The 12230-nt window shown below is 44.9% G+C and overlaps 1 protein-coding gene across 2 annotated transcripts in view; it reads left to right on the top strand.

Annotated features, from left to right (window-relative positions):
- csgalnact1a (chondroitin sulfate N-acetylgalactosaminyltransferase 1a) overlaps window positions 1-12230 on the top strand; it is an 83864-nt gene that overhangs the window by 63647 nt on the left and 7987 nt on the right. For both annotated transcript variants that reach the window (XM_060908912.1, XM_060908913.1), the window contains exons 5-7: window positions 8400-8578; window positions 9386-9480; window positions 10631-10712. In XM_060908912.1, the coding sequence (XP_060764895.1) occupies window positions 8400-8578; window positions 9386-9480; window positions 10631-10712 (356 nt within the window). The remainder of the gene's footprint in view (window positions 1-8399; window positions 8579-9385; window positions 9481-10630; window positions 10713-12230) is intronic.

The raw sequence follows: 12230 nt of genomic DNA, 5'->3' as shown, positions 1-12230 counted from the left end.
TCAGAGTCACCTGAATCCGTTGCCATGTGGACAGGGCCTGAGACAACATTTGTCAACCATCTACAAGGCGGTATTGGACACTCTTCCCAGACGGCTGGGTGTACGCCAGGACCCAGCTGTTTTCAGTGACTCACAGGAGGACAGAGAGAGTCAGATTGCCATTGATCACCCTAACGGACAATCCTCTGATCACCCTAATGACTCGCCGTTCACACCCAGCCTCCAGTGACCCACACCAACATGATGTCTCAATGACACCTTAGATGAGCTGGTCATCAGAATTCTGATTCTGATTCTGATCCAGGAGAGGATAAATATCTGATACTCCCTATTAGTCAGACAGAACTGAGGAAGCCTTTTGGACGAGAGGTGAAACGTTTTCAAGAATCTTCAAGCAAGTCCAGTTGCCCATTTCTACCACCCACAGTTTAAGGGTTCTGTGAATAATTCATTGTTCTACTTTCCTAAAGAAGTTCTCCATAGAACCTTTTAAGGGTGCTTTATACTTGATTCTTACTTTATTCTTGATTCTTACTAAACAACATGTTTCATTGATAAAACCTTCCCATTCATTTTATAAGGAATTTAAAGCTACAGTGCTGAGCGTAAATGAGTGCACCCCCTTTGAAAAGTAACGTTTTAAACAATATCTCAGTGAACACAATTTCCAAAATGTTGACAAGACAAAGTTTAATATAACATCTGTTTAACTTATAACATGAAAGTAAGGTTAATAATATAACTTAGATTGCACATTTTTCAGTTTTACTCAGATTAGGGTGGTGCAAAAATGAGTACACCCCACAGCAAAAACTACTCCATCTAGTACTTTGTATGGCCTCCATGATTTTTAATGACAGCACCAAGTCTTCTAGGCATGGAATGAACAAATCTTTTTCCATTCTTCAACAATGACCTCTTTTAGTGGCTGGATGCTGGACGGAGAGTGATGCTCAACTTGTCTCTTCAGAATTCCCCAAAGAAAATAATTTCTTTACACCACAAAGGTGAAGGCTACAAGAAGATCAGCAAAGCTTTACTTATCAGTCAGAATACTGTAGCAAAAATGGTACAAAAATTTAAGAAAGCTGGAACTGCAACCATCTCACAGAGACGTCCAGGTCGTCCACGGAAGTTAACACCTCAACAGGAGCGTCTTCTGATGAGAAGGGTTGAAGAAAATCGGCATGCAAGTTCACTGCAGTTATCTAAAGAAGTAGAAAGCCAAACTGGGGTGACTATTTCCCGTGACACAATATGGCGTACACTGCAGAGGAATGGCATGCATGGATGCCGTCCACGAAAGAAGCCTCTCCTAAAGCCCAGGCACAAAAAACCCCGCCTAGAGTTTGCCAGGGCCCATGCTGACAAAGATGAAGACTACTGGGACTCTATACTCTGGAGTGATGAGACCAAGATAAATGTTTTTGGAACTGATGGCTTCAAAGGTGAGGAATACAAAGAAAAATGCCTGGTGCCTACAGTGAAACATGGTGGTGGCAGTGTCCTTATGTGGGGCTGCATGAGTGCTGCTGGTGTCGGGGAGCTGCATTTCATTGATGGCATCATGAATTCACAGACGTATTGCTCTATACTGAAAGAGAAGATGCTACCATCACTCCATGCCCTTGGTCGTCGTGCACTTTTCCAACATGACTAAACACACATCTAAGGCCACTGTTGGATTTCTGAAGAAGAACAGGGTGAAAGTGATTCAGTGGCCAAGTATGTCTCCTGATCTGAACCCAATCGAACACCTATGGGGAATTCTGAAGAGACAAGTTGAGCATCACTCTCCATCCAGCATCCAGTCACTAAAAGAGGTCGTTGTTGAAGAATGGCAAAAGATTGATGTTGCAAAATGTCGCCAGCTTGTTCATTCCATGCCTAGAAGACTTGGTGACGTCATTAAAAATCATGGAGGCCATACAAAGTACTAGATGTAGTAGTTTTTGTTGTGGGGTGTACTCATTTTTGCACCACCCTAATTTGAGTAAAACTGGAAAATGTGTAATCTGTTATATTATTAACCTTACTTTCACGTTATGAGTTAAACAGATGTTATATTAAACTTTGTCTTGTCAACATTTTGGAAATTGTTTGTGTTCATTGAGATATTGTTTAAAATGTTACTTTTCAAAGGGGGTGTACTCATTTACGCTCAGCACTGTAAGTTCAGTGTTGCCTTAGCAACAAACGATGATGTACCTTCAGGTAACTGTCGTGTGAATGTTACAATAATAACCTTAACACGTATAGCATGTAAAAACACTAATTGCACGCCAGCTAGTGTGTGTGTGTGTGTGTGTGTGAATGTGTGTTGATTGTAAGTGCCATAAAATTCCATTGTCGAAACTTCGAGAAGGTCTACCAGTCAATACGTGACCTCGAGCCTGACACACAGACTCACATCAGACATCATTCCAGAAGCCAAACACACTCTGTCCATGATTAATTTATAATACACACACAGACGCTCTGTAGACCCCCCTCTTTCTGAAGCCTTTATATTGTATTCTGTGTGATCTTCAGTCTGTTCAGAGGAAACTTTTGGTCTCCGGTTTAAAGAGAGCTGAACACGCGTCTGCGAATCGATAGCCATGAATAATTTGTGTTCATTTGAGATGAAGAAGAGACAGCACACATGCGGCAGCTAATTCAGCCGGAATATTAATGCACAACAAAATAGCTGCTCTTATTAGTTTTCTGCTTGTCAAATTAAATACTTTTACTTTAAATATTTTTAAAGGAGCAGTTTAAGCCAAAAATAAAATATTATTTCAGCTGTCCCATCCTGTACTAGACTATACTGCAGTAATACAGGAGTGCAATTACTTTCATCCTATCACATTCCAGTGCTAAGATAGAGTATAGTATAACGTGGTATAGTAGATAAAATAGGTCTAATATGCTACATTTATAAGAGATAAAATAGCTATATATCCTGCAGTGTGATATACGCCGATCACCCATAACATTAAAACCACTGACTGATAAAGTGAATAACACTGATTACCTCATCACAATGGCGTCTGTCAAGGGGTGGGATATATTCGGCAGCAAGAGAACAGTCAGCTCTCGAAGTTGATGTGTTGGAAGCAGGAAAAATGGGCAAGCGTAAAGATCTGAGTGACTTTGACAAGAGCCAAATTGTGATGGTGAGATGACTGGGTCTGAGTATCTCCAAAACAGCACATCTCGTGGGGTGTTCCTGGGATGCAGTGGTTAGTACCTACCAAAAGTGGTCCAAGGATCCAAAGGACAACCGGTGAACCGGTGACAGGGTCACGGGTGTCAAAGGCTCATTGATTCGCATGGGGCACGAAGGCTAACCCATAAGGTCCAATCCAGCAGAAGAGCTACTGTAGCACAAAAGTTAATGGTGGTTAAAACAGAAAGGTGTTAGCATTAACTTTTTCCGCAGTTTGTGCTACAAGAGCTGGATGTGGTTTGAGGTAGAAATGTATAGAAAGCATTTTGGGTGAGACAGATTTCCATTAATCATAAAAACCAATTGAGCTGGAGAAATGTATTATTAATTTAAATTTGGATATATTGTTGAGTATTAAGTTACTCTGGCACCTTTTCTTCCTGTCACCCAAACTTGTGTTACTGTGTCTTTAAAATTCTTGATCATTGGACAAACATCTGATTTTAAATTTGTTAAATGTTTTTGTTGGCTTTTCCTTCAGAGTGTTGACTATGAGTCATGCCATTTATTTTTCACTGAGACTGACAGGCACAGAGGCCATGCCTCCTTCACTGGGACTGACAGGCACAGAGGCCACGCCTCCTTCACTGGGATTGACAGATACAGAGGCCACGCCTGTGTGAAATTTCATTAAGTGTTTATGGGAGTAATTTGAGGTGTTCCATGTTCTGAATCCCAGAGTTCAGTGTAAGTCATTTATGAGTGTCTGGACTGAACCCATTTTGCCTTTACGAATGACGTGGAGACATTCTGGAGACATTAGGCTGGTGTGTGTGTGTGTGTGTGTGTGTGTGTGTTTAAAAACTGGCCCAGTGCTTCAGTACAGTGGAAAAAAATGGTGAACAAACTGAAGTGGAGGAAAAAGGAGTCTTTCTAGACAGTCCCCTTCTCTCAAAAACAAACCAGTATCACAAAAGGAAATGTTTGCTGTCTGCTTTCGGCAGGGTTGAATCATATATATATATATATATATATTTTTTTTTTAATACACACAAACATACATTGTAAATCTGCCAATCTCCATTCCTGATTACTGCCTTGTCTACATTGTTATTGGCTCATTTTGGAGAATTAGAGGTTTCTAAAGGAATTTGAAACAAATCCAAAACTGAGTGCTCATGTGCTAAGAAATTGAATCTGGGGAAAAACTGGAGCACAGAACACTTGATCTGAAACATGATCAATCGGTGAGATGGGCCTGTCAAACCAGGACAATCTAAATTATTGACCTGGACCGTTTGCATATCTCTGCGTGGGCTATAATCAGAGTTGAATTAGTTAATTAAAAAAATTTATATGGATGTATGTTAGCATTCCGGATTATTATACACTAAAAGAGCTGCTTGACTTCATATTTTCATCCAATTTCAGTTCCAGTGAAGATGTGACCTCTGTGACCATGTCTCAGTAAAGGAGGTGTGGCCTTTGTGTCTGCCAGTATCAGTGAAGGAGGTGTGGCCTCTGTGACTGTGTCTCAGTAAAGGAGGTGTGGCCTGTGTGTCTGCCAATAATCAGTGAAGGAGGCGTGGCCTATGTGTCTGCCAATATCAGTGAAGGAGGTGTGACCTCTGGACCTGCGGCTCAATAAAGGAGGTGTGGCCTCTGAGTCTGCTAGTGTCAGTGAAGGAGGTGTGGCCTCTGTACCTGTGTTTCAGTAAAGGAGGTGTGGCCTGTGTGTCTGCCAGGGTCAGTGAAGGAGGTGTGGCCTCTGTACCTGTGCCTCAATAAAGGAGGTGTGGCCTGTGTGTCTGACAATAATCAGTGAAGGAGGCATGGCCTATGTGTCTGCCGGTATCAGTAAAGGAGGTGTGACCTTTGTACCTGCGGCTCAATAAAGGAGGTGTGGCCTGTGTGTCTGCTAGGGTCAGTGAAGGAGGTGTGGCCTCTGTACCTGTGTTTCAATAAAGGAGGTGTGGCCTGTGTGTCTGCCAATAATCAGTGAAGGAGGCATGGCCTATGTGTCTGCCAGTATCAGTAAAGGAGCTGTGGCCTCTGTACCTGCGGCTCAATAAAGGAGGTGTGGCCTCTGAGTCTGCTAGTGTCAGTGAAGGAGGCGTGGCCTATGTGTCTGCCAGTATCAGTAAAGGAGGTGTGACCTCTGTACCTGCGGCTCAATAAAGGAGGTGTGGCCTCTGAGTCTGCTAGTGTCAGTGAAGGAGGTGTGGCCTCTGTACCTGTGTTTCAATAAAGGAGGTGTGGCCTGTGTGTCTGCCAGGGTCAGTGAAGGAGATGTGGCCTCCGTACCTGTGTCTCAATAAAGGAGGTGTGGCCTGTGTGTCTGCCAATAATCAGTGAAGGAGGCATGGCCTATGTGTCTGCCAGTATCAGTGAAGGAGGTGTGGCCTCTGTGACCGTGTCTCAGTAAAGGAGGTGTGACCTGTGTGTCTGCCAATAATCAGTGAAGGAGGCGTGGCCTATGTGTCTGCCAGTATCAGTGAAGTAAGCGTGGCCTCTGTGACCGTGTCTCAGTAAAGGAGGTGTGGCCTGTGTCCACCAATAATCAGTGAAGGAGGCGTGGTCTATGTGTCTGCCGGTATCAGTAAAGGAGGTGTGGCCTCTGTGACTGTATCTCAATAAAGGAGGTGTGGCCTGTGTGTTCGCCAATAATCAGTAAAGGAGGCGAGGCCTATGTGTCTGCCAGGGTCAGTGAAGGAGATGTGGCCTCTGTACCTGTGTTTCAATAAAGGAGGTGTGGCCTGTGTGTCTGCCAATAATCAGTGGAGGCATGGCCTATGTGTCTGCCAGTATCAGTGAAGGAGGTGTGGCCTCTGTGACCGTGTCTCAGTAAAGGAGGTGTGACCTGTGTGTCTGCCAATAATCAGTGAAGGAGGCGTGGCCTATGTGTCTGCCAGTATCAGTGAAGTAAGCGTGGCCTCTGTGACTGTGTCTCAGTAAAGGAGGTGTGGCCTGTGTGTCTGCCAATAATCAGTGAAGGAAGCATGGTCTATGTGTCTGCCAGTATCAGTGAAGGAGGTGTGGCCTCTGTACCTGCGGCTCAATAAAGGAGGTGTGGCTTCTGAGTCTGCCAGTGTTGGTGAAGGAGATTTGGCCTCTGTACCTGTGTCTCAATAAAGGAGGTGTGGCCTCTGAGTCTGCCAGTGTCGGTGAAGATGTGGCCTCTGTACCTGTGTCTCAATAAAGGAGGTGTGGCCTCTGAGTCTGCCAGTGTCGGTGAAGATGTGGCCTCTGTACCTGTGTTTCAGTAAAGGAGGTGTGGCCTGTATGTCTGCCAGTGTCAGTGAAGGAGGTGTGGCCTCTAACTGTGTTTCAATAAAGGAGGTGTGGCCTCTGTACCTGTGTTTCAATAAAGGAGGTGTGGCCTCTGAGTCTGCCAGTGTCGGTGAAGATGTGGCCTCTGTACCTGTGTCTCAATAAAGGAGGTGTGGCCTCTGAGTCTGCCAGTGTCGGTGAAGGAGGTGTGGCCTCTCTACCTGTGTTTCAATAAAGGAGGTGTGGCCTGTATGTCTGCCAGTGTCGGTGAAGGAGGTGTGGCCTCTGTACCTGTGTTCTGTGTTTCAATAAAGGATATGTTGCCTGTGTGTCTGCCAGTGTCGGTGAAGGAGGTGTGGCCTATGTGTCTGCCAGTATCAGTGAAGGAGGTGTGGCCTCTGTACCTGCGTCTCAATAAAGGAGGTGTGGTCTCTGAGTCTGCCAGTGTTGGTGAAGGAGGTGTGGCCTCTGTACCTGTCTTTCAATAAAGGAGGTGTGGCCTGTGTGTCTGCCATTGTCGGTGAAGGAGGTGTGGCCTCTGTACCTGTGTTTCAATAAAGGAGGTGTGGCCTGTGTGTCTGCCATTGTCGGTGAAGGAGGTGTGGTCTCTGTACCTGTGTTTCAATAAAGGAGGTGTGGCCTGTGTGTCTGCCAGTGTCGGTGAAGGAGGTGTGGCCTCTGTACCTGTGTTTCAATAAAGGAGGTGTGGCCTGTATGTCTGCCAGTGTCAGTGAAGAAGGTGTGGCCTCTGTACCTGTGTTTCAATAAAGTAGGTGTGGCTTCTGTACCTGTGTCTCAATAAAGGAGGTGTGGCCTCTGAGTCTGCCAGTGTCGGTGAAGGAGGTGTGGCCTCTGTACCTGTGTTTCAATAAAGGAGGTGTGGCCTGTGTGTCTGCTAGTGTCAGTGAAGGAGGTGTGGCCTATGTGTCTGCCAGTATCAGTGAAGGAGGTGTGGCCTCTGTACCTGCGTCTCAATAAAGGAGGTGTGGTCTCTGAGTCTGCCAGTGTTGGTGAAGGAGGTGTGGCCTCTGTACCTGTGTTTCAATAAAGGAGGTGTGGCCTGTGTGTCTGCCATTGTCGGTGAAGGAGGTGTGGCCTCTGTACCTGTGTTTCAATAAAGGAGGTGTGGCCTGTGTGTCTGCCAGTGTCGGTGAAGGAGGTGTGGCCTCTGTACCTGTGTTTCAATAAAGGAGGTGTGGCCTGTGTGTCTGCCAGTGTCGGTGAAGATGTGGCTTCTGTGTCTGCCAGTATCAGTGTTAAGATTAAATTAATAACCCGTGCTTCTGCCACTCAGCCATCAGTTTTCCTCACAAGCCTGGGAGTGACATCACTGAAAACAAGCACCACATTCACCACGTAAACACGTTTCTCTGTTTATTCTAAGTCAAACATGAGTATATATTCAAACATGAGGGTGTGGTGAGCGAAGCATGACTGGTCAATTCAGAACAAAGAACTACATATGTTCTTACGATTGGTTAAGACATGGCAGCAGATAAATGACGCGAGTAGAAACGGAGACAGGAGTTCAGAGCGCTACCGAGGAAGGAGTTGACCTTGAGAGCAGAAAAATAACATCTCATGTGTATTAAAAAGCAGAGAAACAGGGGCACGCCAAATATTAATCTTATCAATCAGTGAAGGAGGCGTGGCCTCTGTCTGCCAGTATCAGTTTAAAAATCAAGCTAAAATTTTGGCATTTAATCATAGCCCTTCTGAGAGAGAGAGAGAGAGAGAGAGAGAGAGAGAGAGAGAGAGCTCTATGAATACTTTCCAGTCTTACTGAAAAAAAAATCCTAATTTGATACCTATTGTGTTCCCTGATTGTGATGATAGGGTTTAAAGTTTATATGTGGTACTCACTAATCTAATGGAAAACATGAAAAGCACTGTGGAGATTAAATCAATGGTTCAGAGTGTGTTCTGTTCCAAATTAATACGTTGCTCATCTCTCTCTTTAATTTTTTTTTTGACTCAGAGAGCTAAACTTCCGTAACTTCACGATGATCCACCTGAACGAGGAGTTTTCCCGAGGCCGAGGTCTGGATGTGGGTGCCCGAGCCTGGAAAGGAGGAAACGTTCTGCTGTTTTTCTGTGACGTCGACATCGTCTTTACTGCTGACTTTCTCAACAGCTGCCGACTGAACACACAGCCAGGTCAGTCAGAGAGTACGAAAAGAAAGTAGCAGAGTGAAGCAGTATGTCGGCCCTTTATAATGCTCATCACCCTGAGAAGACCTTCCCTACAGTGAAGCATGGTGGTGGTAGCATTGTGTTAAAAGGCAGGATCGAACCAGGTATCCTGGATTCGTTATATTACATGCTATATTTTTATTTGATAATATAGCCTTCGGGGCGGCACGGTGGTGTAGTGGTTAGCGCTGTCGCCTCACAGCAAGAAGGTCCGGGTTCGAGCCCCGTGGCTGACGAGGGCCCTTCTGTGCGGAGTTTGCATGTTCTCCCCGTGTCCGCGTGGGTTTCCTCCGGGTGCTCCGGTTTCCCCCACAGTCCAAAGACATGCAGGTTAGGTTAACTGGTGACTCTAAATTGCCCGTAGGTGTGAATGTGAGTGTGAATGGTTGTCTGTGTCTATGTGTCAGCCCGGTGATGACCTGGCGACTTGTCCAGGGTGTACCCCGCCTTTCGCCCGTAGTCAGCTGGGATAGGCTCCAGCTTGCCTGCGACCCTGTAGAACAGGATAAAGCGGCTAGAGATAATGAGATGAGATGAGTTGTTGATAGAAATCTGACTACTGTTTTGTTCAAGTAAACAAAGATGAAGTGATCGAAACATATCTGCCATGCTGTGTCGTTCTGTTCTCTCTGTCTCTTTTTTCCACTCCTGCATGACATCGCTGAGTTTATGAAGGGACTCTGGGGCTGTTTGCGTCTGGATTGTTTATATCGATTATGACAAAGAGAAACGGAATATAGATTTTCAAATCCATGTGTCGGTCTCTTTCAGGAAAGAAAGTGTTTTATCCGATTCTGTTCAGCCAGTATAATCCCGCAGTGATTTATGGAGGCAGCGATCACATCCCGCCTGTGGAGCAACAACTGGTAATGAACCTCGGTTTAATCAAAACAATGCAAATTTATACACAGCTGGATTGTTAGAGAGGTGTTCTTTTAGCAAGAGGGGATAGGAGGGTGTACACTTTGTTTCACCGCTGAAACAAGATTATTCCTCAAACAGAATTGAGAAAGGATCAATATCCATCTCTATCTCTCTATCTATCTACATATAAACACATTCGCCGGGCACTTTATTAGGAACACCCGTCTACCTGCTGTTTTGTGCAGTTCTCTAATCAGCCGATCCCTTGGCAGCTGCACAATGAATCAAATCATGCAGATACAAATCAAGAGCTTCAGTTAATGCTCACTTCAAACATCAGAATGGGGAAAATTGTGATCTCAAAGTGTGACTTTCTTTCACTGTGGTATGGGTGTTGGTTTGAGCCAGATGGACTGGTTTGAGTACTTCAGAAATTGCTGATCTCCTGGGGTTTTCACGTACAACAGTTTCTACACAGAACTGTGCGAAAAACAAAAAACATTGAGTGAGTGAGTGAGTGAGCAACAGTTCTGTGGGTGGAAACAAACGCCTTGTTGGTAAGAGAGGCCAAAGGAAACTGGACAGTGATGGGTTTCCCAAAAGCCTCTTAACACTAAGGGCATCTTAACTAGGAGAGAGAGTGTTCATTGTGCTGCTCGCTTGACCATTTAACTATGATCTTTGTGCTACGATGCTTTTGGGAACCTCGGCACAGATTGGTTCGAGCTTTTTTCCCAGGAAGGATATAGTAACTCGTACTCATATAATCACTCTTTACAACCGTGGTGAGCAGAAAAGCATGTACAACAGCAGAAGACCACATTGGGTTCCACTCCTGCGGCCAAGAACAGGAGTCTTAGAATCAAGAACAAGTTCCTATTAAAGTGGCCGGTGAGTGTGGGGAGAGAGAGAGAGAGAGAGAGCTTTCTGTCCCATCTGTATGCTCATCTGTCTGTCTGTCATTCTCTCTGTTCTTCTGTCCATCCTGTTTCTGTCTGTCTTTATAAGGCATTATTATAATAGACTTTATAATCTTTCACGAGCGTTGTTACTCAGTTATAAAGAGTTATAGTGAAGAGTTGTAGGCGTCACATTAGACCATGTTAAGACACACAGGAGGATGATGTCAGTTCGTGTGATGTTTTTGTGCAGGTGATTAAGAAAGACACAGGCTTCTGGCGGGACTTTGGTTTCGGGATGACCTGTCAGTACAGATCCGACTTCATCAACATCGGTAAATATGAGTTTGAGCATGACACACACTCCTCCTTTCATAGCGTGTGGTAAGTTAAAGGAGAACTGAAGGCAATTTTTTTATTATCAAAATTCTATTTATCTTATTTTATTAAATATAGGAATGCATTTTTGATAGCTATTTTGTCACTGCGGGTGGCACGGTGGTGTAGTGGTTAGCGCTGTCGCCTCACAGCAAGAAGGTCCGGGTTCGAGCCCTGTGGCCGGTGAGGGCCTTTCTGTGCGGAGTTTGCATGTTCTCCCCGTGTCCGCGTGGGTTTCCTCCGGGTGCTCCGGTTTCCCCCACAGTCCAAAGACATGCAGGTTAGGTTAACTGGTGACTCTAAATTGAGCGTAGGTGTGAATGTGAGTGTGAATGGTTGTCTGTGTCTATGTGTCAGCCCTGTGATGACCTGGCGACTTGTCCAGGGTGTACCCCGCCTTTCGCCCGTAGTCAGCTGGGATAGGCTCCAGCTCCCCTGCGACCCTGTAGAACAGGATAAAGCGGCTAGAGATAATGAGATGAGATGGGATTTTGTCACCGCTATAGCAAGTTATGAGTGTTTGAAATACGCTATGTAATATATCAGTCCATATGTCAAAGCAATGGCTGTAAACGAGATTCGCTGAGACCTGTGCGAGACATCGTAGGACGGAAGTAAATCGTACAGCGGAAATCAAACCCTGTGTCCGAAATTGCTCACTTGTTCACTACTCCCTACTCCCTATATAGGGAATTACTATATAGAGGACTATATAGTGAGCTCACTGGTAAAATGTAAAACCACTTTCGGACACTAGTCCATCGTGCTGGTATTTACGTCATTACTGTTGCACAATTAAAACGTGCTAGATCAGTCGACTGGTGGGTTTTCAAAATTATAAACACATGCATGTATTTTTGTGATAAATCCATATTATACTGAGCGTATTTCCCACATTAATCAATACAAAGCACCTGCATCTTTCAGTTCTTTTAAATCAAGGCTGAATATTTTCTTCTTTGCCGCTGCCTTTTATTAAATCAAATTTGAGACTTTTAATTTGATTTCTTTCAGTGCAACTGCAATGCATGATGGGATATATTGCTTTGGTTAGTGACCATTATTGTACACTACTTCTCGTGATGCATTGTGGGATACTTTGAGTGCACTATATAGGGTGTAAATAATCCCCACTAAGGTTTCGAACAGCACCACAAAATGGCGTCCCCACTATACAGTGCCCTGTATAGTGAGTAGGGAGCGATTTCGGACACAGGGTAAGTGACCAACATCTGCCAACGTTGTCAAAAGACGCGCGCGCCCTCTTTCGAATGCTGATGTAATCAAGCCGGAAGTTTTGTTTGTTTTGATAGCAATCAGGAAAGTTTGAAAAAAGTAGGCAGTAATCGTCATTTAAACTCGTTTTTGTGGGGGCATCATGGCTCAGGTGCTGTACCATAAATCCGGGGACCCGGGTTCGATTCCGACCCGAGGTCATTTCCCGATCCTTCTCCCCCCCCCCCCCCTCTCTCTCT

The sequence above is a fragment of the Neoarius graeffei genome, chromosome 25, assembly GCF_027579695.1.
Source record: "Neoarius graeffei isolate fNeoGra1 chromosome 25, fNeoGra1.pri, whole genome shotgun sequence".
NCBI classification, from domain to species: domain Eukaryota; kingdom Metazoa; phylum Chordata; class Actinopteri; order Siluriformes; family Ariidae; genus Neoarius; species Neoarius graeffei.
This window is presented reverse-complemented; position numbering and strand designations above follow the sequence as displayed.